The sequence below is a fragment of the Moschus berezovskii genome, chromosome 20, assembly GCF_049115385.1.
Source record: "Moschus berezovskii isolate FMDL1 chromosome 20, NW_MosBer_1.0, whole genome shotgun sequence".
Classification (NCBI taxonomy): domain Eukaryota; kingdom Metazoa; phylum Chordata; class Mammalia; order Artiodactyla; family Moschidae; genus Moschus; species Moschus berezovskii.
This window is the reverse complement of record NC_142479.1, coordinates 72,729,167-72,753,423: the sequence shown is the minus strand read 5'-3', so window position 1 is coordinate 72,753,423 and position 24,257 is coordinate 72,729,167. Positions and strand designations below refer to the sequence as shown.

The 24,257-nt window shown below is 47.1% G+C and overlaps 1 protein-coding gene across 4 annotated transcripts; it reads left to right on the top strand.

Annotated features, from left to right (window-relative positions):
• The first annotated feature begins 7,396 nt into the window (after nt 1–7,396).
• On the top strand, nt 7,397–21,759 carry PRKAR1A (protein kinase cAMP-dependent type I regulatory subunit alpha). 4 transcript variants are annotated; one of them, XM_088829388.1, is made up of 12 exons: nt 7,397–7,420; nt 10,246–10,446; nt 15,209–15,379; nt 16,155–16,246; nt 16,446–16,507; nt 17,280–17,326; nt 18,163–18,321; nt 18,979–19,039; nt 20,075–20,196; nt 20,415–20,453; nt 21,039–21,120; nt 21,407–21,759. In XM_088829388.1, exons 2-12 carry the CDS (start codon nt 10,273–10,275, stop codon nt 21,577–21,579), a joined length of 1,182 nt encoding a protein of 393 aa, XP_088685514.1. In that variant the 5' UTR covers nt 7,397–7,420; nt 10,246–10,272; the 3' UTR covers nt 21,580–21,759. The 4 variants fall into 4 exon arrangements, with proteins under 4 accessions (XP_088685514.1, XP_088685513.1, XP_088685512.1 ...); XM_088829387.1 differs by lacking the exon at nt 7,397–7,420 and adding an exon at nt 7,629–7,784 and having other exon boundaries at nt 10,267–10,446; XM_088829386.1 differs by lacking the exon at nt 7,397–7,420 and adding an exon at nt 7,629–7,784.
• The last annotated feature ends 2,498 nt before the right edge of the window (nt 21,760–24,257 follow it).

Here is a 24,257-nt window from a genome sequence, read left to right as displayed (position 1 = left end):
CTAACACCCAAAAAAGATGTCCTTTTCATTATAGGGGACTGGAATGCAAAAGTATGAAGTCAAGAAAAACCTGGAGTAACAGGCAAATTTGCCTTGGAACACGGAATGAAGCAGGGCAAAGGCTAATAGAGTTCTGCCAAGAGAACACACTGGTCATAGCAAACACCCTCTTCCAACAACACAAGAGAAGACTCTACACATGGACATCACCAGATGGTCAACACCGAAATCAGATTGATTATATTCTTTGCAGCCAAAGATGGAGAAGCTCTATACAGTCAGCAAAAACAAGACCGGGAGCTGACCGTGGCTCAGATCATGAACCCCTTACTGCCAAATTCAGATTTAAATAGAAGAAAGTGGGGAAAACCACTAGACCATTCAGGTTTGACCTAAATCAAATCTCTTATGATTATACAGTGGAAGTGACAAATAGTCTTATGGGACTAGACCTGATAGAGTGCCTGATGAACTATGGATGGAGGTTTGTGACATTGTACAGGAGACAGGGACCAAGGCCATCCCCAAGAAAAGAAATGCAAAAAAGCAAAATGGCTGTCTGAGGAGGCCTTACAAATAGCCGTGAAAAGAAGAGAAGCCAAAAGCAAAGGAGAAAAGGAAAGATATACCCATTTGAATGCAGAGTTCCAAAGAATAGCAAGGAGATATAAGAAAGCCTTCCTCAGTGATCAATGCAAAGAAATAGAGGAAAATAATAGAATGGGAAAGACTAGAGATCTCTTCAAGAAAATTAGAGATACCCAGGGAACATTTCATGCAAAGATGGGCACAATAAAGAACAGAAATGGTATGGACCCAACAGAAGCAGAAGATATTAAGAAGAGGTGGCAAGAATACACAGAGGAACTGTACGAAAAAGATCCTCACGACCTAGATAATCACGATGGTATGATCACTCACACTCACCTAGAGCCAGACATCCTGGAATGTGAAGTCAAGTGGGCCTTAGAAAGCATCACTATGAACAAAGCTAGTGGAGGTGATGGAATTCCAACTGAGCTATTTCAAATCCTAAGAGATGATGCTGTGGAAGTGCTGCACTCAATATACCAGCAAATTTGGAAAACTGCAGTGGCCATAGGACTGGAAAACGTCAAATTTCATTCCAATCCCAAAGAAAGGCAATGCCAAAGAATGCTCAAACTACCGCACGATTGCACTCATCTCACACGCTAGTAAAGTCATGCTCAAAATTCTCCAAGCCAGGCTTCAGCAATACGTGAACCATGAAATTCCAGATGTTCAAGCTGGTTTTAGAGAAGGCAGAGGAACCAGAGATCAAATTGCCAATATCTGCAGGATCATGGAAAAAGCAAGAGAGTTCCAGAAAAACATCTATTTCTGCTTTACTGACTTTGCCAAAGCCTTTGATTGGATCACAATAAACTGTGGAAACTTCTGAAAGAGATGGGAATACCAGACCACCTAATCTGCCTCTTGAGAAAGCTATACTCAGGTCAGGAAGCAACAGTTAGAACTGGACATGGAACAACAGACTGGTTCCAAATAGGAAAAGGAGTACGTCAAGGCTGTATATTGTCACCCTGTTTATTTAACTTATATGCAGAGTACATCATGAGGAACGCTGGGCTGGAAGAAGCACAAGCTGGAATCAAGATTGCCAGGAGAAATATCAATAACCTCAGATATGCAGATGACACCACCCTTATGGCAGAAAGTGAAGAAAAACTAAAGAGCCTCTTGATGACTGTGAAAGAGAAGAGTCAAAAAGTTGGCTTAAAGCTCAACATTCAGAAAACTGAGAGCATGGCATCCGATCCATCACTTCATGGCAAATAGATGGGGAAACAGCGGCTGACTTTATTTTTGGGGGCTCCAAAATCACTGAAGATGGTGAATGCAGCCATGAAATTAAAAGACACTTACTCCTTGGAAGAAAAGCTATGACCAACCTAGACAGTATATTAAAAAGCAGAGACATTCTTTGCCAACAAAGGTCCATCTAGTCAAGGCTATGGTTTTTCCAGTAGTCATGTATGGATGTGAGAGTCGGACTACAGAGAAAGCTGAGCGCCGAAGGATTGATGCTTTTGAACTGTGGTGTTGGAGAATACTTCTGAGAGTCCCTTGGACTGCAAGGAGATCAAACCAGTCCATCCTAAAGGAGATCAGTCCTGAATGTTGCTGAAGCTGAAACTCCAATACTTAGGGCACCTGATACGAAGTGCTGACTCATTTGAAAAGACCCTGATGCTGGGAAAGTCAAAGCCTTTGAGTGTGTGGATCACAATAAAGTGTGGAAAATTCTGAAAGAGATGGGAATACCAGACCACTTGACCTGCCTCTTGAGAAACCTGTATGCAGGTCAGGAAGCAACAGTTAGAACTGGACATGGAACAACAGACTGGTTCCAAATAGGAAAAGGAGTACGTCAAGGCTGTATATTGTCACCCTGCTTATAAATGCTGGGCTGGAAGAAGCACAAGCTGGAATCAAGATTGCTGGGAGAAATATCAATAATCTCAGATATGCAGATGACACCACCCTTATGGCAGAAAGTGAAGAGGAACTCAAAGGCCTCTTGATGAAAGTGAAAGAGGAGAGTGAAAAGGTTGGCTTGACACTCAACATTCAGAAAACAAAGATCATGGCATCTGGTCCCATCACTTCATGGGAAATAGATGGAAAAACAGTGGAAACAGTGTCAGACCTTATTTTTTGGGGCTCCAAAATCACTGCAGATGCTGATTGCAGCCATGAAATTAAAAGACGCTTGCTCCTTGGAAGGAAAGTTATGACCAAACTTGATAGTATATTAAAAAGCAGAGACATTACTTTGCCAACAAAGGTCCGTCTAGTCAAGGCTATGGTTTTTCCCGTGGTCATGTATGGATGGGAGAGTTGGACTGTGAAGAAGGCTGATTACCGAAGAATTGATGCTTTTGAACTGTGGTGTTGGAGAAGACTCTTGAGAGTTCCTTGGACTGCAAGGAGATCCAACCAGTCCATTCTAAAGGAGATCAATCCTGGGTGTTCATTGGAAGGACTGATGCTAAAGCTGAAACTCCAATACTTTGGCCACCTCATGCGACGAGTTGACTCACTGGAAAAGAGTCTGATGCTGGGAACAAAGGTTGGGGGCAGAAGGAGAAGGGGACGACAGAGAATGAGATGGCTGGATGGCATCACCGACTCTGTGGACATGAGTTTGAGTGAACTCCGAGAGTTGGTGATGGACAGGGAGGCCTGGCGTGCTGTGATTCATGGGGTCGCAGAGAATCGGACACGACTGAGCGACTGAACTGAACTGAACTGATGCTGGGAAAGATTGAAGGCAGGAGGAGAAGGGGATGAAAGAGGATGAGATGGCATCACTGACTCAATGGACATGAGTTTGGGTGGACTCTGGGAGTTGGTGATGGACAGGGAGGCCTGGTGTGCTGCAGTCCATGGGGTTGCAAAGAGTCGGACATGGCTGAGAAACTGAACTGGAAGGAAATCAGTCCTGAATATTCATTGGAGGGACTGATTCTAAAGATGAAGCTCCAATACTTCGGCCACTGATGTGAAGAACTGACTCATTGGAAAAGACCCTGATGTTGGGAAAGTTTGAGAGCAGGAGGAGAAAGGGGTGGCAGAGGATGAGACGGTTGGAGAGTCCATCACCGACTCAATGGACATGAGTTTGAGCAAGCTCCGGGAGTTGGTGATGGACAAGGAGGCCTGGGCTGCTGCAGTCCACGAGGTCACAAAGAGCTGGACACGACTGAGCCACAGAACTGAACTATGACAATTAATTTCATAATTCAACTTGGCTGAGCCCTGGTAGCCAGTTTTTGTTCAAGCGCTAGTCTGAGTGTCACTGAGAAGGTATTTGTCAGGTGTGATTAACCTTTAAATCAGATTGATCTTGATAGTGTGGGTGGGCCCTGCCCAGTCAGTTGAAGGCTTTAAGAGGAAACACTGAGGTTCCCCGAGAACGGAGTGCAGCTTCCAGACTGTCTTCAGAGTCAGGGCTCCAACACCGAGTTTTCCCTGGTTCCTAGCCTGCTGGCACATCCTACAGGCTGGGACTTGCCAGGACCCGCAACCGTGTGAGCCAGTTTCTCTAAATAAGCTCCTCTGTGTCTCTCTTCCTCCTATCGCTTCTACTTCTCTGGAGAACTTGGCTACTCATGTAACTTTCTCTCTCTTGTTGAACATTGTGGATTTAAATATGCTGTTCTGGGTGAAGATGTATTTGGGATGAAGATATTTTTACTTGGAAAACTCTCTTTAGTATTAGAGTGAAAATTGCCACTCCTCTGGTTTGGGGGTTAATATTTGCCATGAATGCTTCAGGTAAACACCAACCTTCAGGTTTTATTTTGTGTTGTTTGGGGAGGGGGTGCGTGTGGCCTTGCTGCAAGCATGCAGGACCTTAGTTCCTTCACCAGAGTTAGTTCCTGCACTCCTGACCTACGGTAGAAGCCTGTAGTCTGAACCACAGGACGACCAATCCTCAGGTTAGGTAAGCATTTGCCAGTGAGGAAAGCAGAAAGAATTCTGGCATTGGAAAGCTTGCTGGAACTAGGTTATCTTTGAAACCACAATCTTGGGTTCCACAGGAAGCATATACACTCAGCACAAGTTGGTGGTGATAGTCTGAAAAGTACTCCTTGGGAATCTGAAGTAGGTGCATCTGTCTTTAGCCAATGGAAACTTCAGACATAACGCCAAGAAATGGTCTACCAAAACCTTCCTTCCATTTATACCCTTGCTTGCTTAGTTCCACTTTGGCTAAATGCACAACTGTTTATTTTGCTTCTAAAACTGTTTGCTATTGTTTCACAAACATCGTAACAGCAACTAAGGAATTTTGTTTTAAAGAGAAAAATTGACTTACAACCCCACTACTGTAGAAACTCATTTTGTTGAGCCTTTTATTTTTAACAAACATTTATTTAACTGGTGGCACCGGCTCTGAGTTGTGGCACGTGGGATCTTTAGTTGCAGCATAGGGGATCTAGTTCCCTGGTCAGGGATCCAGGGAATCTCGGCCCCCTGTGCTGGGATGGCCAAGTTCTTTTTAGCCACTGGACCACCAGTGAAGTCCCTTGTTGAGCCTTTATAAGGACATAGATTAAAAAAAAAAAAAAGGCTGGCAGACCTTAGAATTCAGGGCAGAAGGCCTCTGGAGAGGGAAAAAGCGCACAGAAACTTGGGTGGAACAATGGTCGCTTCTGAAATGAAACTGAGGGGTTGAAAGTCTCCCCAGGGCAGGGTGGGACTGAAAGAGCATTCACCCTTCTCTGAAAGCCCCAGGGCTGTTTGGTTTCTCCGAACAGTCGTCTCAGTGGGCTCTTTCCAGGCTCAACAGTCTGCTCCCCATTTCTGTTTTCTCTTTCAGAGCCCCAGCTCAGGAGGGTTTGGCAGCTACAAGAAGCTTGAGCGCGACACAGGAAACGGCCTGGGGCTAGACTGGAGCCTGAGTGCAGCCACCCAGCATGGGTCAGCTGTCCCTCAGAGCCGCCGGCTCCTCACCGGCAGCCTGCTGGTCTCCTTCCTCTAAGGGTCTGGACTGTGGCAGGAAGGTAACACTGTCCAAGGCCGTCTTAACCTAGTGGTGCAGGGAGCTGAGGAAAGGGGAGGATGAGTGGCAAGCAGACGAATCCGTATTGATCGAATCTGTATTGATTGTGTCCCCCGCCTGGGCTGGACACTTTGCACACCAGCTGCAGAGGAGAGTGATTAAGCTCGCTGCCGGGGTATGAGCCATCCCGGCCATGTAACTGCTCCGTGCCACCTTTTCCTTTGGAAACAATAACAATCTGAAGCCATTATGAACACTAAGCTATGATGCATGAGGTCCTGAGAACAGCCAGGAACGTACTAAGTGCTACAGGCATGGGTGCTGTTACTATCTTCAGTAATAATTTGAGCCGAGTCCTGCTCGTCCTTTCCCACTGAGGAAACTGAGGCTCATCGGGATTAAGTCAATTACCGGAGATAGCAGAGCCTGAAACCAAACTCAGATTTATCTGACAGCAGTGTTTTCTCGGAACATGACTGGGCCTGCTCACTGCTATTGAATTCCCTCTCCTGCTTGCCAGCTTAAGGCTCAGTTTGTTCTCTGTACTGACACGGGTGAAATCCTATATGACGGAGGCTCTGCCTTTAATCCATCATTCCACCCATCCCTGGGGAAAGATTCATGGGGGTGTGGGCACTTCCCCATACACCCTCCTCTTATAGACCTAATCTGGCCCTTCTGATAATTGTCTGTGCTTCCTCTGACTTTCAGAAAGCAGGGGATGACCAACAGAAATAGTATAAACACATACCTTAAAGGTATTTGAAATTTTTCTAATAGCTGTATCAAAAAGGTAAAAAATAAAAAAAAGGCGAAATTAATCTTAATAGTATTTAACCGAATATATCCAAAATATACTGTTTTGACCTGGAATCAATATAAAATTATTCATGATATATGTATCTTATATACACATCTCATAGTATGTATCTCATTATATATATGAATTGTTCAACCCCATGGACTGTAGCCCGCCAGGCCTTCCTGTCCTCCACTGTCTCCCAGGAATTTGCTCAAGTTCACGTCCTGTAAGTCCACGGATGCACGTGTGAAATCCATTGTGTAGCTCATGCTTGCAGCCCTAGAACTATCTACCCCGAGTCCAACAGGTACCAGCCAGACACGAGGATGCTTTTGTTCCCAGGGCCTTCACTGATTCTGTGTCTCTGCATCCCCTTTCTTCTTCCAGGGGCCGAGTCTGGGAAGGAAAAAAAAATGGCTGAAACGGTGAAGAACCGCCCCCCCCCCACCCCGCCCGCTCCCCCAGCGCAGCGTCCCTGATGGGGGCCGTTTAGCAGGCGGCTGAGATTTCTCCTGCAGTCGGAGGGTCTGCGCCCATCTGCATGGTTTGCGCTTCTCACCGCACTGGGCCAGGGGTGAGGATGGGGGCGCTTCAAAGTCTAGGGGGATTCGGGCCTCTCCTGGACCCCCACAACGTCCTTCCCAGCACTTGGTGCCCAAAGGGGCAGGGCGGCCTCCGCCAGCCTCAGCGCCCCGGGCGGGGGGCGGGCAGCCGGACCTGCCGAGCGGACACTTGGCCGGGCTCGGGTTTCCTGGGCCGGATGGCCGGCCGCAGCCCGGAGGCCGCGAGCGCGGGATGCCCGGCCCGCACCCGCCCGCGCGCGGCCCCCGGCGCAGCTGCCGCCTCCCCCGGCCCCGCGCCCGCTCGGCTGGGCCCTGGGCGGAGCCGCCCACCTGTCCCCCGGGACGCCCCGCGGGGGCCGCGCGGGGGCGGCCGCGGAGAAAAGGCGCGGGCGGCGCGCGGCGGGAGTGAGGCGCCGGGCGGGCACGCGAGCTGCCGCGCCGCGCGCACAGGGCCGGAGCGCGCGGAGCAGCCGGGTGCTCGCGGCGTCCGGACGGGGCCAGGTGAGGGGCGGCCGGCGATGGGCGGCGGGAGCCCCGGGCCGCAGGCCGCGCGCCGGGGGCTGCGGACCAGGGACGCGCTGGGACCGAAGCAAGGGCAGAGGGAGGACCACTCCCGGCGGCCGAGGGGCGAGGGTCCGCCCGCGGGGCCGCTGCCCCTTTAAGGTTGCCGGGGCGACGGCTCTGGCCAGAGCGAGGCGCATTGACGTCAGCAGCCGGGCGCTGATTGGCTGCGGCGCGGCTGTTTCCGGTGGCGCCGTTGCGGAGCCGCTGTCGCCGGGCGGAGCGGGGCCGGGAGGGCGTCGCAGAGGGAGCCCGTCGACCGTCTCCGAGCCCGCCGCCCGAGCCCGCCGCCGCCCGTCCGCAGGTGAGGGGGCTCGCGGGCCCCGGCGCGCCCCGCCACGCCGCCCGCCCAGGGGCGCCGGGCCTACCCAAGATGGCGGCGCGGGGAGCGCCCGCGGGGGCACGGCCGCTCCCCCGGCGCCGCCCGCGCGCGCGGCCTCTCCTCACGGCCGCCGCGGGCCCCGCGCCCCCGGCGGCCGCGTCCCGGGCGGCTCCCGGCTCCCGGATCCCGGCGCGGGCCCGCCGCCGCCGCCGCGCTCGCCCTGCCCCCACAAGGGCGGCGGCGGGCCCGCGAGCCCCCAGCCGCCCAGGCCGCCGCGGGCCGGGCCGCGCTCTGCTCCCGGGGCCGCCCCGCCGCCGCCTCCCCCGTCGGTCCGCGCGCGCCTCCACCGCCCCTCGGCGGCGCCCCGCGGCCTTCCGACCGGAGCGCGATGGGGCCGTCCCTCCCGCGCCCGGGCCGCGGGGCCGCGAGGCGCGCCGCTGCCCGCCCCCGGCTCGTCCGCGGCTCCCGGGGGCCCCCCAGCTCGGGGCGCGCGCGTCCGCGCCGGGGGCGCCCGCGGGAGTGGCCGCCTCCGCGGTCCCCGAGGAGGACCCCCAGGAGGGGCTCCTGCCCGCCGCCTGAATCAGCGACCTTCGCAGAGGGTCTGACGTACTTCCTCGCGTCGAACCCCTTGGACCCGGCGTTGTGTTAATGTCACAGCTGAATTTCCAGAAGAACGAATCCCAGTGTTTTCTTAGGAGAGACAATGCGGTGTCCGTTTTTCAGCAGTTGAATTACTGGGGGCGAGGGAGAGCTAAATTGTAGGCTGTTAGAAATGAGTACAAGTGCAGAGTGAATCTATATTCCATTAAGAAATTAAGACCATGAAATACGGATTTTTCCGGGCTTCACACGATGAACGCATCAACCCTGGGGCATTTCTGTTAATAAGCCGCCAAATTTCCAGGGTCCTCTTTCTGGTCTTTTAAATACATTGTTGCAAACAGAAGACCAGTATCACCTCTCGGACCCAGTTCTCTCATTTCTACCACAAACCTGACCTTTGAATGGTTTCTCTGGTCAGTTGAAAACATGTATTGATATTCCTGAAATGTATCTCACTGTTCCGAAACACAGAGAGATCTCATTGACCGATTTTGGTGTCTTTCAGTACAATATATTTTCTAATGCAGAAAGTCCTGAAGTGGATTTTCAGTTGGGTATGGTTGTCTGACCTGTAAAAGAGGCGGGTGTAAATCTATCTTAAAGTTACCTTTGTGTGTGTGTGTGTGTAAGAGTTTATTTCTGAAGGCGCAGCAGGGATCTTTTTCTGTGGCCTCTTTAATTTATGTCCCTGTCAGGTATTTACAGTCTTACGGTCTGTTGATTAGTCTGCTGTTAATGACCTTTACAGTGAAAGCTGTCAAAACACAATGAGTAACAGCATAGTACTGTCCCTCTTCACTGTGCTGTTTCTTTGTCCTTTGAAATGTAGTTTGATCTCATTGGTTTTTGTGTGCGTTGTGTTTGGAAAACGTGGGTTAGTACTGAATTCTCTTGCAGAGTGGAGAGGACCTCACTTTTTTCTTAATTACATGATAATTAGGAAGGGGAACAGTGCGTCACTCTTTTGTTAGGTTAGTGAGCTTTGAATTCCAGGCTAAGGTTAGCCCCCCATATTGCATTTGTTTACTTCACATCGAAGTAGTTTAAACTCTCTAAAATTCACTAAATGTACTTTATCTATTGAGTCTTCATATGAGTTAAAAACTTGATGTTTTAACATTTCCCTATTCAAATATTGTATAGTTCACTTGTTAAGGTGTTTATATGGTGTTTTTCTATTAATAACGTTAAAGATTTTCCCTTTTAGGAGTGGATAATTGTGTTATCATTTAAGGCTGGAATCCGGTACAGAGAGTCTGGGATTAAACATTGCGTTTATAACTCACCTGGGGTTTCTTTTGTGTTTAAACCATCTTGGTTGTGGTGGCTGATAAGAGCCTGTGCTCAGGTGGTTTGCTGGGCGAGGTCTGCCTGCTCCCCTGGGATCCGGGCTGCGTGAGGGGCGTCAGATGCTCCGCACGGTGCGTCCTTGCGTTCACCAGCGCTGAGCGGCGCGCCGTGTAATTCTCTGTCCTGTTCACCCTTTGCACGCTTCCCAGTCAGCATGATTTCAGAAGAGAGCTGAATGAAATTCCCTTAGGGGCCTGCCTGACTCCTCAGCCGGCCCCTGCCGGGGAGAGCCGCTCATACTTCCCCTCTCGGCCAGGGCCGGCCGATTCGGCGCCTCTCGGGCATGGGCCCCGTGCAGCAGGACCTCGGTGCAGCACTGCCTTGGCAGAATGTGCCTTCTCCTGATACTTGACTCCCTAGCCCTCACCTCCCTGTTTTAAAATTTAAAAAATCTACCTAGTGAGAATGAAATCTTCGTGAATCGGTTGCCGGGTGAGTTTGTGAAGTTGGAGGCCAGCGTGATGTTTGCTCTTTGTGCGTCTTTTCCCAGGCTTCCTTGTCTTCCCTGCAGCGAGCCATGGCGTCCGGCACCGCCGCCGGCGAAGAGGAGCGCAGCCTCCGGGAATGCGAGCTCTACGTCCAGAAGCACAACATCCAGGCGCTGCTCAAGGACTCCATCGTGCAGCTGTGCACCGCCCGGCCCGAGAGGCCCATGGCCTTCCTCAGGGAGTACTTCGAGAAGCTGGAGAAGGTAAAAATAAGTGGGGGAGCGGAGCCCTGACCCTGACGGCTGTTAAATAAATGCACGGCTGGAGAATGTCGCTGATCTCCTCGCTTTGGGAAGAAAAGGAATTCTGACCAAATAATTATTTATAATCATCATCATCATTTAAAATATAATAGAATTTCAGAAAATAAATGCAGTTAATGCATTTGTAGTAATTTGTAACTTTGTAATTAGTAGATTTTATCAAAACTACTCTGCTCAGTTTACTTGGCTAATAGGTTTTCCAACCATAGTTCCTTGTAACTGTATTAATTAATACATAAAATGGACCAAATAAAATAACTGAGTTGGTTCAATTGATTGGAAGTAGTACAGCACTGGTTAGCAGAAATATCGCAAGATTGTAAATCGATTATACTCCAGTAAAAATTAAAAAATAAAAATAGTACATCAGTGGTGTGAATTGAGAACTTCTGCAGTACTTGAAAGCATTTAATGCTGTTTTCTTCAGCAAAACAAGTAAACTTGTAGGATTTATCCTACGTTTGAAATCACTGTACTGGAGCATACGAGTCTGGCTTGTGACTAAGTGTATCAGAAACTCCGAGTTGTCCAAGTGTGTTTTACTGTAGGATACGTCCCAACATAAATCGACTCTGGAACAGAGACAGCAAGATTGACGGCTGTCAGAATTTTACTTTATTTACAGTTCCGGTCAGGACTTGCTTCCTCTTGAAAAAAAGATTCAGTTTTTACTCATTGTTGTTCATCCTTACTGTGTGTGTCAGTGGGACCTAAGCATGGGTATGTGCTTTTCTAAGCAGAGTGGTCATTTTCATCAGGGTCAGTGCTTTAGTTCAGTCCCCTTAAAAAAATGATGAATGAGAAAGTTTGGATTGTTAAGAGTTTTGAGTAGTTTGTTTGATTTGCTCCTGAAATTTCAGCAGGATAAAGTTACAGATTTTCTTAACGCATATAATGACTGTGTACCACTTGGGAGGCATTTTCTTAGGTGTATGATTGTTAATTGTCTAGTTGTATTGCAGAAAGGTTTATACTGTACCCCACTGGTTTGGACAATTTGTCAACCAGCATAATTTATTAGTAAAATAATCTGTTTTATTAATGTTCAAAAAATGTTTGGATGGCTCAGTGATTGGACCCTTTTTCCCGTTTTCTTGGAAAGCTGTTGAAATTGGTGTCTATGGGGTCGCTGAGAGTCAGACACGACTGAGCGACTGGACTGAACTGAACTGAACTGAACCATGATTAGAATAATTAAAAACAACAGGAAAACCTAACCAGTCCCAGTGAATGTAGCCTTGGTATTTTGGAATTGTGGTAGAAAGTCTGGTTTTTCTCTTACTTAAGCAGTTTCTGGTAGTGGAGCACTGTAGCGCCAGGCTTCCCGGGGCCTTCCCTCCCTGTTTGGAAGTGAAGTGCGTTCCTGGAGGTCTGGTTCTGAAATCAGTCACTGTAAGGTGATCCCTCTTCTCTCTGGACATCAGTAGAAGCCGCCTGCTGAGCGGACGAGGTGGGTGAGACATGAAGGGTGTGTCTTTTTATAGGGAGTGTAGCGTGTGGTGCTCAGTTCAGGGCCTGTACTTTCATGGCCCTGTGGGAGCCCTGACTGCAGGGAAGACAGGAAAGGGTCATGAAGTCATTTCTGTGCTCGTGGGATTTTTAGATGTGATGTGTGTCGGCCTCTCTGCCTCTTAATAGAAGGCACAGCTTACCACTTTTTGTGTAATTCATGGGTTTTTGCTCATTTGCATGCACTCCTTTAGCCGAGGTTGAATGTAGATACCCGTACATGGGAGAAACTAGGGTTTTGGCTGTTGAGCAGGCCATTTTTCTGTACATTGGGTGTTGAGCTACATGTCTGAGGATGCAGTCACACTCTTGTCACCTCTTCGCCGTGCTCACCAGGGCTCACGTTTCTGGTTCCCTCAACTGCTCAGTAAGAAATGCCCCAGAAACCTGTCTCAGTTGGTCCATGGACAGCATCTGCGCTTTACTTCAGACCATTGTTTGTAGTCGAGTCCTGTCTTCTGTGTGTGCTCATTGAGCCTTGCCAGTTAGCAGATGAGAGGAATTGTGATGACTCTGACCTTGGAGTGCCTCCTGTGTGCCGGGCGCTGTGCGAGCCCTTGACCTTTTGTAATACTCATTATTTCATGTGTGTGAGGTCGGTGATTGTCAGCATTTTACAGAGGAAGCAGTAAAGCTAAGAGAGGGGTCAGGGAGCTTGGCCGTGGTCACACAGGGACCAGCTTTTGCAGCATCTCGTGACCCCCGGGTCTCAGTGGTTTACTCCAGATGTCCTGATACTTGGTCATGTGCAGCCCTCTCTGCTTAGCCCACCTTGTCTTGGCTGCACATGTCTTGTTCTGGGGTTCAGTGGAAGGAGCAGCCATATAAGGCGTGCTGTTCTCAAGGCAGAGCGGGTCAGATGCTCCAGGGGCCAGAATGCAGTCTTACAAGAGGACTTGGTGTAGCAGAACAAGTTACGTACCAAACCCTGAGTCAATGGGCTGGGACGTCGACTTCACCCTCTGGGAAGAATGGCTGTCAGGGCAGGGAGGATGGTGGAAACACGTTGTGTGAGCCGCGGGCGCAGAATCAGAACTTAATGTGCTAGGATGCATTGACAGTAAGTGGACTGGGAGCGGTTCTTTTGAGGAGTGAGGAGACTGAAGAATGGTAGCAGCAAGAAAAAGGGCATAGAAACGTGTCAGGATGCACGGTGGAAATGGGTGACCTCAGCGGTGGCTCTGAGTCATCAGGATCAGGCGACATCCGAGTGCTGTGGAAGATGAAAACCCAGGAGCACTGTTACAGCTGCGGTGCTCTTGGCACTTCAGAATTGTCCAAGACAATAAAAATTCACTTAGATAGAAGGTGCTTCCAAACGAAGGGTTACTTGTGAGATTTTTCATGAATTTTTTGTGAAATATCAGTGACAAATCTTGAGGGGTAGAATCTGTTTTCATTTATGCTCTTGAACTTTAAACTTTGAGGTGACTTGAGTTTTAAAGTTCTCTGTTAATATGGAATGAGAAAAACCTTAGCTGTTACTGTAATTACCAGAATAACAATGAAGAGGGTTTTCTTTGAAAATTTTTAAAGAAACAATTTGGTTACATATTTGCCCGTGGTTCAGCATGACAGGGAAAAGTCTTTTCCCTACTCCGTTGTCTCCCTGAAGTGCTGCCTGAGTTCCATTATATACTGGTGTTTACACACTTGTGTCCAGTGTGGGCGTGGTAACCCATTGTATGGATGTGTATTAATGGGTGTTTCTTAATCACCACATTGATGACCGTTTTGGTGGTTTCCAGTATTTTGCTGTTAAAAGCTTTGGTATAATGAATAACTCTGTAAACCTGTAATTTCACATACATGCATGCAGTAGACACACTGGATTATTTGATCAACAGGTAAGTGCATTTGTAACTAAATATGCAAATATATTCACGTTAATTTTGTTATAGGCCTTTGTTACTGTGTTTTTAATTGAAAAATCTAGAGAAATTAGAAAAATAAAGCTGGTTCCTCCCTCCAAAAAATAAAAAAAACAGCGGGCACAAGTCTACTGGTAGAAATAAGCACTGTTCTTGCCTCAGTGGTGGTGGTTCTAGATGGTTCTTGCTGCACTTGTGTGTTCTTTGATTTGTCTTGATGCCAGACGCAGGGCTGATGTACCAGGCAGGAGAAAAAGCTGCCACCTCCTTAGAGTCTTTTTTATCAGAATTTTTCAGAAATAATTAGTAAATGCTGTCATTTAGAGTTTGAAGGCTGATTTAGGAAAAGAATGGAGAATGAGTCATGAACGAGGTGATAGCTCACCGTTCTTGGCTCGTTTCATTCGGGTTTTACGTCAGTCATAATCATTCTCTACTGCAGACCTGAGAGGGATTTCTTTTTAAGGTCCTGCTGCTACTGCTAAGTCACTTCAGTCGTGTCCGACTCTGTGTGACCCCATAGACGGAAGCCCACCAGGCTCCCCCGTCCATGGGATTCTCCAGGCAAGAACACTGGAGTGGGTTGCCATTTCCTTCTCCATTTAAGGTCCTAGATCTGAAAAATAAGATTGTTAAATAGGTGATCTTGGTTTCATATGAATTGGTCTAATAAGTTGTTAACAACAGGTAAACCGAGTGTCAGCCCTGCCCGTTATGTCTGATCTTGGCTGAAGTCCAGGTTCCCATCGCATTTCGTTATTTGTTGAGCATGAATCCTGCAGGCTCAATACTCTCTCGTACTGTTTTATGTGTTCCCCTCGCCTAGTGTAGATGTGGCGTGGCAGGTCCGCAGACTTCGTATTGAGTTAATGGAGTAACCTGATAGTCTAGACTTTGTTTTGTCACTTTGCTGTGCCTGAGTGATATTCCTAGATGGCATGCCTGGGCGAGGCAGGGATCTCACGCTCATTTCCCAGGGTTTTGTTTTGGAATTTATTACTGTTGAGTGCATTACCGATCATTGTCAGTTTATTACTACAATGAGTATATAGTTTTGCATGTTATGTGCCCTTGTAGTGGCTTCTTGTTTGTTAGTTAGAATAGCGTCTATCACCATCTGAGGAGCAGTATAACCCTTTCAGAGTATTTGTCTTCAAATTCGACTCTCCATTTTCTCCCACTCATGATTGGCCTTTGCCCTTTAACTTTCACATTGATAAGGAGAGATTTGCTATGACTGAGAAGGACTGTCGTTAGAATAGGAGAACGCCAGTGAAGAGCACCGATGCAGGGTCTCATTTTATAGATTTGTAATTTTTCAGGAGGAGGCAAAGCAGATCCAGAACCTGCAGAAAGCAGGCAGCCGTGCAGACTCTCGGGAGGATGAAATCTCCCCGCCGCCCCCCAACCCTGTGGTGAAGGGCCGGCGGCGACGCGGGGCCATCAGTGCCGAGGTGTACACTGAGGAGGATGCCGCGTCCTATGTTCGGAAGGTACCTGCACGCGGGAATGTCTCCTCTGATGAACATCCGCTGTTCCCAGTAGTGAACACAGACGGGGTGGGCCGTACTCCATCCTGCGCTTACCTGGGTACTGGGGAGCAGGTTTCTGCAGTAATAGGCCATCAGAGGAAGTATCTATAGTGACTATAGAACAGTGAGTACTTGAGTTGGGGGGCTTTTCTTTTCTGTGGTTTGCAGTGAAAGACCAGGCAGTACTTTATGTCTTGAATCGTGGTGTCAGTTTTTTGATGTCCTCTCGTCCATGTGGCTTTAACCTTTTCTCTGTAAGCATCATTCATCTGCATTGGCTCTTTCTCAGAGCCAGTCTGCCATTTCCAGTTTTGCGATTAGCCTGAAGGGGGAAGATAATTGGGCTGGCAAGAGGTTGTGAGACTAACAGTACATGATCATACCTTAGAAGATGACCAGTTACCATAAAATGCTTAGGTGTGCCTCAGTAATGACCTTGGGTACGGTGATTTTGGTTTGTCTCTTTGGTTGTTGACTAGGCACCAAACACCAGCCTTTCAGTGCAGGCCTAGTTGTAGACAGAGGGGATTAATCAGTCAGTGTTTGTTCACTCAGAGTCAGGATTTGTGGGTCAAAGATAGTGTGAGAGTGTTGTGTTGAAAACACTTGACTCAAATCAGCCTTGTCTAAATACCTGAGGTAGCTTGACATCTCATTGAAATGTCGGTTGCAGTCATGAAGTTGTTTTGGTTTATGGAATGTGTGAATGGTCATTGGACTTTCTGCTCTTTCCTAGGTTATACCGAAAGATTATAAGACAATGGCTGCTTTAGCTAAAGCCATTGAAAAGAACGTACTGTTTTCACATCTCGATGATAACGAGAGAAGGTAGGTGATACTATTTTTCCGGTACAGTTGGGATCCCAAACTAGCTGCCTCACTGGTGCACGTTTTAAAGGGTCTTCGTAATTGTTCACCTGGTGCCACTCCAGGCTGAAAATGTGGAAGCTCTAAGGTTAACTAACAGACTAAGGTCTGTTAGTTCTAAGGTTAATGTTTTGTAACACGAAGCCTTCTTTCTCTGCAGTGACATTTTTGACGCCATGTTCCCAGTTTCCTTTATTGCTGGAGAGACTGTTATTCAGCAGGGTAAGGGTGGCCGCTTTTATGGCAAGTGCTTCTATTAAAGTTGTGAAGTTGTTTTTTCTGTTTAAGCCTAACATCTTCCTTTTGGTATACTGTTGGACTTTCTTATTTCTTTAATTAAAATCTTCTGAGCTAAAAGTAAAAGGCAAACTTTGCGTAAGGGACTGATATTTCCCTAATGTCAATATAGTTTTGTTTATAGTAACTGTTAAAGAAAATTTGTGCATTTTTACTTTGTAAGGAATTCCAGAGCCACATATATTTTATATATCGTTTATGTGGATCATTAACCAGTCAGAGGAAAATAAAGTAGGGAATAAGCCACACACTCGGATTCTTCATCATCTAGCTCATCTCTGTATAGGGCTCTGTACCTTCTGCTGACTCTTATTTTGCCCATACACACTGACATGGAGCTCATCTTTTGGGTGTTCCCTCTTTTTTCCTTTCTTATTTACTCTCAATATTTCCATAGGTTTTCATAATCCATGTATTTTCTTCTTTAGTGACAAGGTGATACGTTGTCACTATTGTATCTTTTGTTTTAGATGACATAGTGGTTAACATTTCTATATATATAAGTGGCTTGCTTAAGTTATTTTTCAGAGGCATTTTCACCATAAGATGACTGATGACCTGGTCAGTTTTAAAATATATCACTGTAAAATATATTACTTTTGTAATATTGTGAAATATATTATTGGACTTTTTCGTTTGATTTGTTCTTTTTTAATTTATAATTTGCTTCTGACTTTTTTACTCTCCTCACTTTTAGGTGATGAAGGGGATAACTTCTACGTGATTGACCAAGGAGAGATGGATGTAAGATTTAATAATAGCAAAAATATGTCGAGAATCTTAAAAGTCAGCTTGTTATTTACTGCTTCTGAGAGTGTCTGAAGGACTATTAGTATGTTAGATTCCTTTTGCCAGATGTTTTACTGACACCAAGAAAGGCCATTTTTACTGACACATAAACTTTCTAAAGGTAATTTCTTTGGCTGAATGTATAGTTCAGAACTTTTGCTAGGTTAGCAGTTAAGGCATGTGTGCCTGCTTTTGAGCAGGATAAGGTCAGGGGGAGGCTCGGCAGGTTATCAGCTGGGAGACTTGATACAGCCTCTACTGTGTATCTTGTCCCTCCATAAGAGTATTAGGAAACTCGGTGGCATAGCAAGTAAAACATTAACCAGCACACTGTCTGGCACAGGGTTCTGTAAAGACACTTGTTCAGTGGCTAAGTTGTGTCCGACTCTTTGCAGCACACCAGGCTCTTCTGTCCTCCACTGTCTCTGGAGGTTGCTTATAGTCATGACCATTGAGTCGGTGATGTTATCTAACCATCTGATCTCTGCTGATCCCTTCTCCTCTTGCCTAGTAAATATGGAACGAGCATTGTTAATGCCTAGTTCACTTTTGTGCTCTTATCATCCCTCCTGAGGGCCTATTTCTTACCAGATAATTAAACCAGCTATATAGACACTCTAAACATATTTGACTTGTCAGAAGTTAGGTCTTTTGCTCTGTTGTGTTCCGGAAAGGTAACATTTTATTTTCTACAACACAGTTCAGGATTCTGACCTTTTTAAAAGAGTGTGCGGATTTTTAATCCGTATGTATTCGTATATGTAGAGATAACCAGTGCTTTTGTGTTTTAGGTCTATGTCAACAATGAATGGGCAACCAGTGTTGGGGAAGGAGGGAGCTTCGGGGAGCTTGCTCTGATTTACGGGACCCCTCGAGCGGCCACGGTCAAGGCCAAGACAAACGTGAAACTGTGGGGCATTGACCGGGACAGCTACAGAAGGATCCTCATGGTGAGGCCCGTGCACGTGGGTGCAGCCACCGTCCAGGCTGTGTGACTCGCGGTCAACAGCACCACCGCGGGAAGATGGCAATGCTTGTGACAACTGACTGCTTGGCCTTAGCACTACCCGTTACACCGTTTGCGACAGAGATTTTAGGACAGAACTTTGGCTGAAATAATATGGGAGACAGACACGGGGTGTGTATGCAGTGGTCAGCTGATGTTTGGAACTGTCTCCATTGGTCAGCGCGTCTTCCCTTAGCCAGTCCTCACACGGATGGCTTGATGGATGCTGCTCTGACGTTTCTATGGTAGCAGTTTGAGTTCTTCTTTGTGTGGAGGATTGGGGTTGTGGAGAAGGACCCTGAGCTGGAAGTATACTCAGCTTTACTTGGGGTTGGTTTTTTTTTTTTTTTTGGGAGAACTGATTATTTGCTTTTTTGACATTTCCATATTTGATGAATTCTTTGGCCATATACCTGGTGTTCCTTTTAGGAGCAAGTTACTGAGAGCTTTTTATTGAACACAGACCTTACCGTCTTCAACAGGAGAAAACAAGCAAGCTCTGACTGACTGTTGTCAGTTTACCTGAAACAACATTTCTTACTCCACAGCATTATGTGATTTACACATCTTAGAGATCTGACTTTCTTTTTTTCATTTACAGGGAAGCACACTGAGAAAGCGGAAGATGTATGAGGAGTTTCTTAGTAAAGTGTCTATTTTAGGTAAGTTGGAAAGTTGCATGGAGAATCGCTAAATTGAAGTGTTAGTAATGCTTAAGGAAGTGGATTCTGTTTCATAAAGATTGCTTGAGTTATCCATGTATTTTCATAGTAACAAAAAACACGGGAATGTGGAGCTGATGTTTGGCTAAGAAGTAATTTCAGCTTGTGTTTAATTTGCTAGTGGATGGCTGCCCTCTTAGTTAGAAATCAGTGCTACTGATCCTTCCTGGAAGGATAAAGAGGCTGGACGTGTCCTCCAGAAGGTAGACGGCCGGTTATCTCTGGGACTTGGCCTCCGTTGCTCTGTCAATGAGTTTTTTCAGTTCAAGAGAGTGAGTGTTGCCAAGAATGTGTTTCTTCTGTGGAAAGGTTTGGTGTCACTTATTGGCTTTCTCTGAAAAAATGCTAGAAGTTTGAGGAAATGCAGAGCAGCGTAATCGGAGGTGCTGCTATGGGATCTCTTATGTGGACTTGGAGACATTACAATCTGCTCTTCATTGGGAGGGAATGGTGAGTTTCATAAGGTCACACAGTCTTGAATCGTTGCTTTTTACAGTGACTTGACTTTTGTGCCCTTTTCCTTTCTCAGAAATTATTACTTTTTAGTGTCTCGAGTGTTAGTTTGGCCTTTGGGAACATAAGTTATTTTTTAGTTATTCTTGTTGGTTTTGTAAATAAATCTGAGTTATTTCTCTGCATTTCTGGAACATTCTTTTTGGGTTCTGTAATTGCAGGTTTGAGTTGCATTGATGGCAGTCTTTGGCAATGTTTAATGATCACATTCTTTTCATTCCTTTCCCATTGGATGCAGTTGGTGTAGATTAGCCTGGCTCCTGGGCCCCTGAATTCAAGAGGGCGCTTGGGCCACCTGTGAGTGACAGGGGGTGTTGCTGAGAGAGAGGCAGTTGAAGACAGGTGCCAGGTTAAATCTGAGCCACACTGGAGTGTTTCAGTTGACTTTTTTATACTTTTTGTTCTGAAATTTTTAGCAATACCAAATAACACAGAGAAACTGTTTTGATATCTGTCTTTTAGAATCTCTGGACAAGTGGGAGCGTCTCACGGTAGCTGATGCGTTGGAACCAGTCCAGTTTGAAGACGGGCAGAAGATTGTGGTACAGGGGGAGCCGGGTGATGAGTTCTTCATTATTTTAGAGGTAAAGACGGGGCAGCTCCGGAGGGAGAAGGGGGCACTGGGTCTCAGTCACAGCTTCTGTTCTAAGGTCACCTGACAGTTTCAGTTAAAGGTTATCATTCCCTTTGAAATGCTGACATTTGTTTTTCTGCTTGGCCACCACATTTTAAATGAGTTTAAATCAGAATTGTGGGAGGTATTAGCCAGATTCTGATCTACAAATTAATCTTGCTTATACAGGCCAAACAGAACTCTACCATTCAGCTTGCAGACTGTGAGGTGATGTACATTTTTGTTAAACTCGTGCCTTTGGGCCGTTTGGCGATAAGGGGCCCAGCTCCCGTCTTTAAAGTCTGTTTTCCTGTGTCTCACATGCTTGTGCCCGGGGACATGGAGAGCCACACAGCTGGTGTGCTGGGGGTGTGGTCAGGAGACGCTGCCGGGGCTGAGGAAGTCTCAGTGAGGAGGGCCGGGCAGGAACCTTCTGAGCCCCGGGGTTTCTGTCTCAGACAGAACTCTTGTCACAGTGAGGCAGCAGGCAGGGACAGTACCTGGAGGGGCTGGTGTGTTGCTCGCGAAGAGGCAGCACGCCTGGGTCTGGCCCTCCTCCCGCCGTTTCTTGCCGCAGTCCGAACCCTGGCAGTCCCTCGGCTTGATGCGCAGCGCCCCCAGCAGGAGCTCCAGGGATGGAGGGCAAGCCTGTGCTGGCTTCCCAGTCCTCTTCGTCACGTGAACACAGAAGCTTTGAAATAGCTGCTGAATGTTTTTTTCTTGGCAGCGCTCTAAAGTGGAACAGGGCGTTTAGCGCGTCCCCCAGGAGCTGGCCGTGTTAATGTGTGTTGCTCTTTGGTGATCCCATCGCAGGGCTCAGCTGCCGTGCTGCAGCGGCGCTCAGAGAACGAAGAGTTTGTGGAAGTGGGAAGGTTGGGGCCTTCGGACTACTTTGGTAAGTGGGTCCCTCAGGGTGAAGTCCCTCCTCAGCACGCACCACAGTCCTTCCCGCTCCCGTTTTCCTTCTCCTGCGTTTCAGTTTTTACTTAGTTTTTGGCTCTCAGAGAGCTGGACCTTGACTCAGTTAATAGTTACGTTCCTGTCCACGCCTGTCGTTTGGTGGTTTTTCCTGAAGTGCGGATGTCGTGTGCCCTCTGTGGGTCTCTCTCTCTCTGCTCTAAGGGTGCATCTCGGAAAGCGTTCCGGGAATGCGCCCGCCCTCAGCCGCCTCTCCCCTCCAGGCGAGATCGCTCTGCTGATGAACCGGCCCCGTGCAGCCACTGTGGTGGCCCGCGGCCCGCTGAAGTGTGTCAAGCTGGACCGGCCGCGGTTCGAGCGCGTTCTCGGCCCGTGCTCCGACATCCTCAAGCGCAACATCCAGCAGTACAACAGCTTCGTGTCCCTGTCTGTCTGAGGTCTGCCCCGACGCCCTGTCCGCCCAGGCCCCCACGCAGATGCTCTGTGCCCACGCAGCGCCCTGTGGCCACTGGCACCGCAGCTTCTTGTCGGTTTCTGTTCAAGTTGCTTTTGTGGCACCGTTTTTGGAGCATTACTGAGTGCTCACCCAGTTAAATAAATAGAAGGATTCTCTGGAGACTTTGCTGTCCCTGCTTCTCTGTGCAGTGTTAGTGTTCACACCCCAGCCACCCCCACCCCCACCCCCACCCCGGGCTCGCTGGCTGCCGAGGGCTGACCCCGCTCCACTGAGTTACCATGGAGTCTGAGGGGACAGTGCGAGGTTTCCTTGAAGTGATGCACGTTTCCTGTTGCCGTGAGCATTCTTTAGACTGTGGCTGTGTGCTCGCTGGCTGTATAGGATAAATGGTTTCTTATGAAGCTCTGAGGATTGGGAAGAACAGGCGTAGAGCAGTCTTCATGGAGCAGGAAGTCTGCCTGTAGTGAAAAGTCGCTTAAGGGTGGAAGTGCCCATTGTCGCCATGACGTGACCAGCTCTGTTTCTTTTTTAATAAGAATTTGTATTTGTCGGGCTGATGTGCCTGCGTTTGTTTATCTGTGGTTGTTAAGGGTTCCTCGCCAGCTCCGCAGCATGTTGAGGTGTGGCTCTCTATTCCTGCTTTCTGCATTTCACACCGAATCATAAGCTGCAAATACCAGTCCTGATTTAACGACATCTGCCTCAGCTCCCAGATTCTGATTAGACCTTCGTCTTTCCAGCTAGTGCCAAATACTCATCAGCAGACGCTGAACTGACGATGAGAATTTGAGGTCTGCATTCTTGGCTGTTAGCTCAGAGCTTCTGGTTAGTGTACACCCTTCAGGTGACCCCAGGATGGTACTCTCTCATGCTCTGTGAGCCCTGACTCCAGGGAAGACCCACTCCACGTCGATGTGACGGGAATGGGAGACGGGTTGCTGGAGGGGCGATGGCGGGCAGGCAGAGTTCAGTGTTGGGACTCTGCCCCTAGGTTCACTGGAACAGGGGCTTTGGGAAGACGTTCTTGACTCTGCTTCAGCACCCACCCCACCCCTCACCCCGCTTTAAATCAGTCGACTTTATAGGGGGTTGGGGCGGGGTAGGATGCATCTGTGTTACACATCCATGAGAGAGGCCATCCTGCTGAGAAGTTCTGCTTCCCTATCCACTGTTTATTCCCTGGGAAACTTCTGTGTAGACTTGTTCTCAGTCTTGACTATATTTCAGTATTTTCCAGCCTTACCAACCTGGTGTTGTTACACTATTCCATGTGCACCAGTGATAACCCCACTGTTCACCTTTATTGTTTTTTTAAACAGCATCTCACAGTTCCGTAATGTAGGCACTTTTATTTGCATTGTGATCTTTATAACACAACATGTAGGGATGTATTTGGGAGTGACTGCAAGTGTTTTTTTTTTCCATCTGTATGCAACTGGCTCAGATTATTAATCCCTTCTTACCCTTTCCTGGGTCATTAAATTGGTCATGGTACATGATTTTCACAGATTTGAACAGTTTTTAGGTTGTTACTAGTTTGGAGTATAAATCTGGGAAACATTTTATTTACATTTTAGTGTGGAATAGAAAGCCCCCTTATTACAAATTTTTTATTTTTCAAAATGATACTAAATGAGGATTTTTGATCTGTATTTTGTGTTTAGCTGCCTTTTTATATTTAAAAGATTAAAAATTATGTTAATTAGCTTAAAGCTTAATTTGATCTGTTTAAATGCCAAAACTGTACTATTTAGAATGTCATGTTTGCACAGTTTCCTATATGTATATAAATAATCATGTTCATGTATATTTAGATACCCACAATGCTTCCTAAATGAATTTTGCTCTTAAGTCATTTGGCTTTGCTGTTTACCCCTTTTTGTAGTTTTTAATCTAAGAAAATTGAAGTCTGAATTTAAAAATGATCACATTTTAAGCTTTATCTTTGTGCAGTCTGGGTGTATATGAGAAATCAGTCGGCATCATTTGTTTCAGTGGATATTGAGCTTTAGCAGTCATTATTTCTGGGCTTGGTGAGGGAGTTTAGAAATCTGCTCTAGACAGTGTGGGCCGCCAGAGGACCATTCTGTACTGTTTCCTGGTTACTAGTCCGATTATACTGTGTGTGCTGATATACTCTTCTTTTTGTTATAGATTGTCTCAACGATAGGTCAAGTAATAAAAAGATTAAATAATTTAATTCTTTAACGAATCCGTTTTTCTTCCCTTTTTCCTTTCCTTTTCTCCATCCCCACTCCTCCAGAAACTCCAAATCCAAATCCGGTGTGCACGGATGAAAATTGATTGTGAATTAGGGGGTGAGGGGATCATTGAAAATATGTTTGTTTTCAAGTTCAGTTTGTCAGTGAATCTAAAATCCTTACTATCAGGGTAATTGAGATACACTGGATCTGTTTACTGAATGATGGAAGGAAAAGATTAAATCAAGTCAAAAGAATTCCTTTTTGGTAAGGGTAGACTGGTTCTCTGGCCTTGAAGCTTTCCCAGACTGAATGGAAGATACTTCCAGGTCAGCGTGCTCCTTGGTTTAAATTTAATAAGTGCTTTCATATACTTAGGTGTGTGTCTGTGTTTTGCACACATGCAGTCATTTCTGATATTTGTTCCTCAGATTTCTGAGGCATGGGGTGATTAAT

What these genes read in the sequence shown, in the direction of transcription:
- PRKAR1A (XM_088829388.1), top strand. Translation starts at nt 10,273, where the DNA reads ATGGCGTCCGGCACCGCCGCCGGCGAAGAGGAGCGCAGCCTCCGGGAA. An exon ending in AGAGACTGTTATTCAGCAGG is followed by an intron (nt 16,508 to 17,279) that starts GTAAGGGTGGCC and finishes CCTCACTTTTAG; the next exon opens with GTGATGAAGGGGATAACTTC. An exon ending in TTCAGCTTGCAGACTGTGAG is followed by an intron (nt 20,454 to 21,038) that starts GTGATGTACATT and finishes ATCCCATCGCAG; the next exon opens with GGCTCAGCTGCCGTGCTGCA.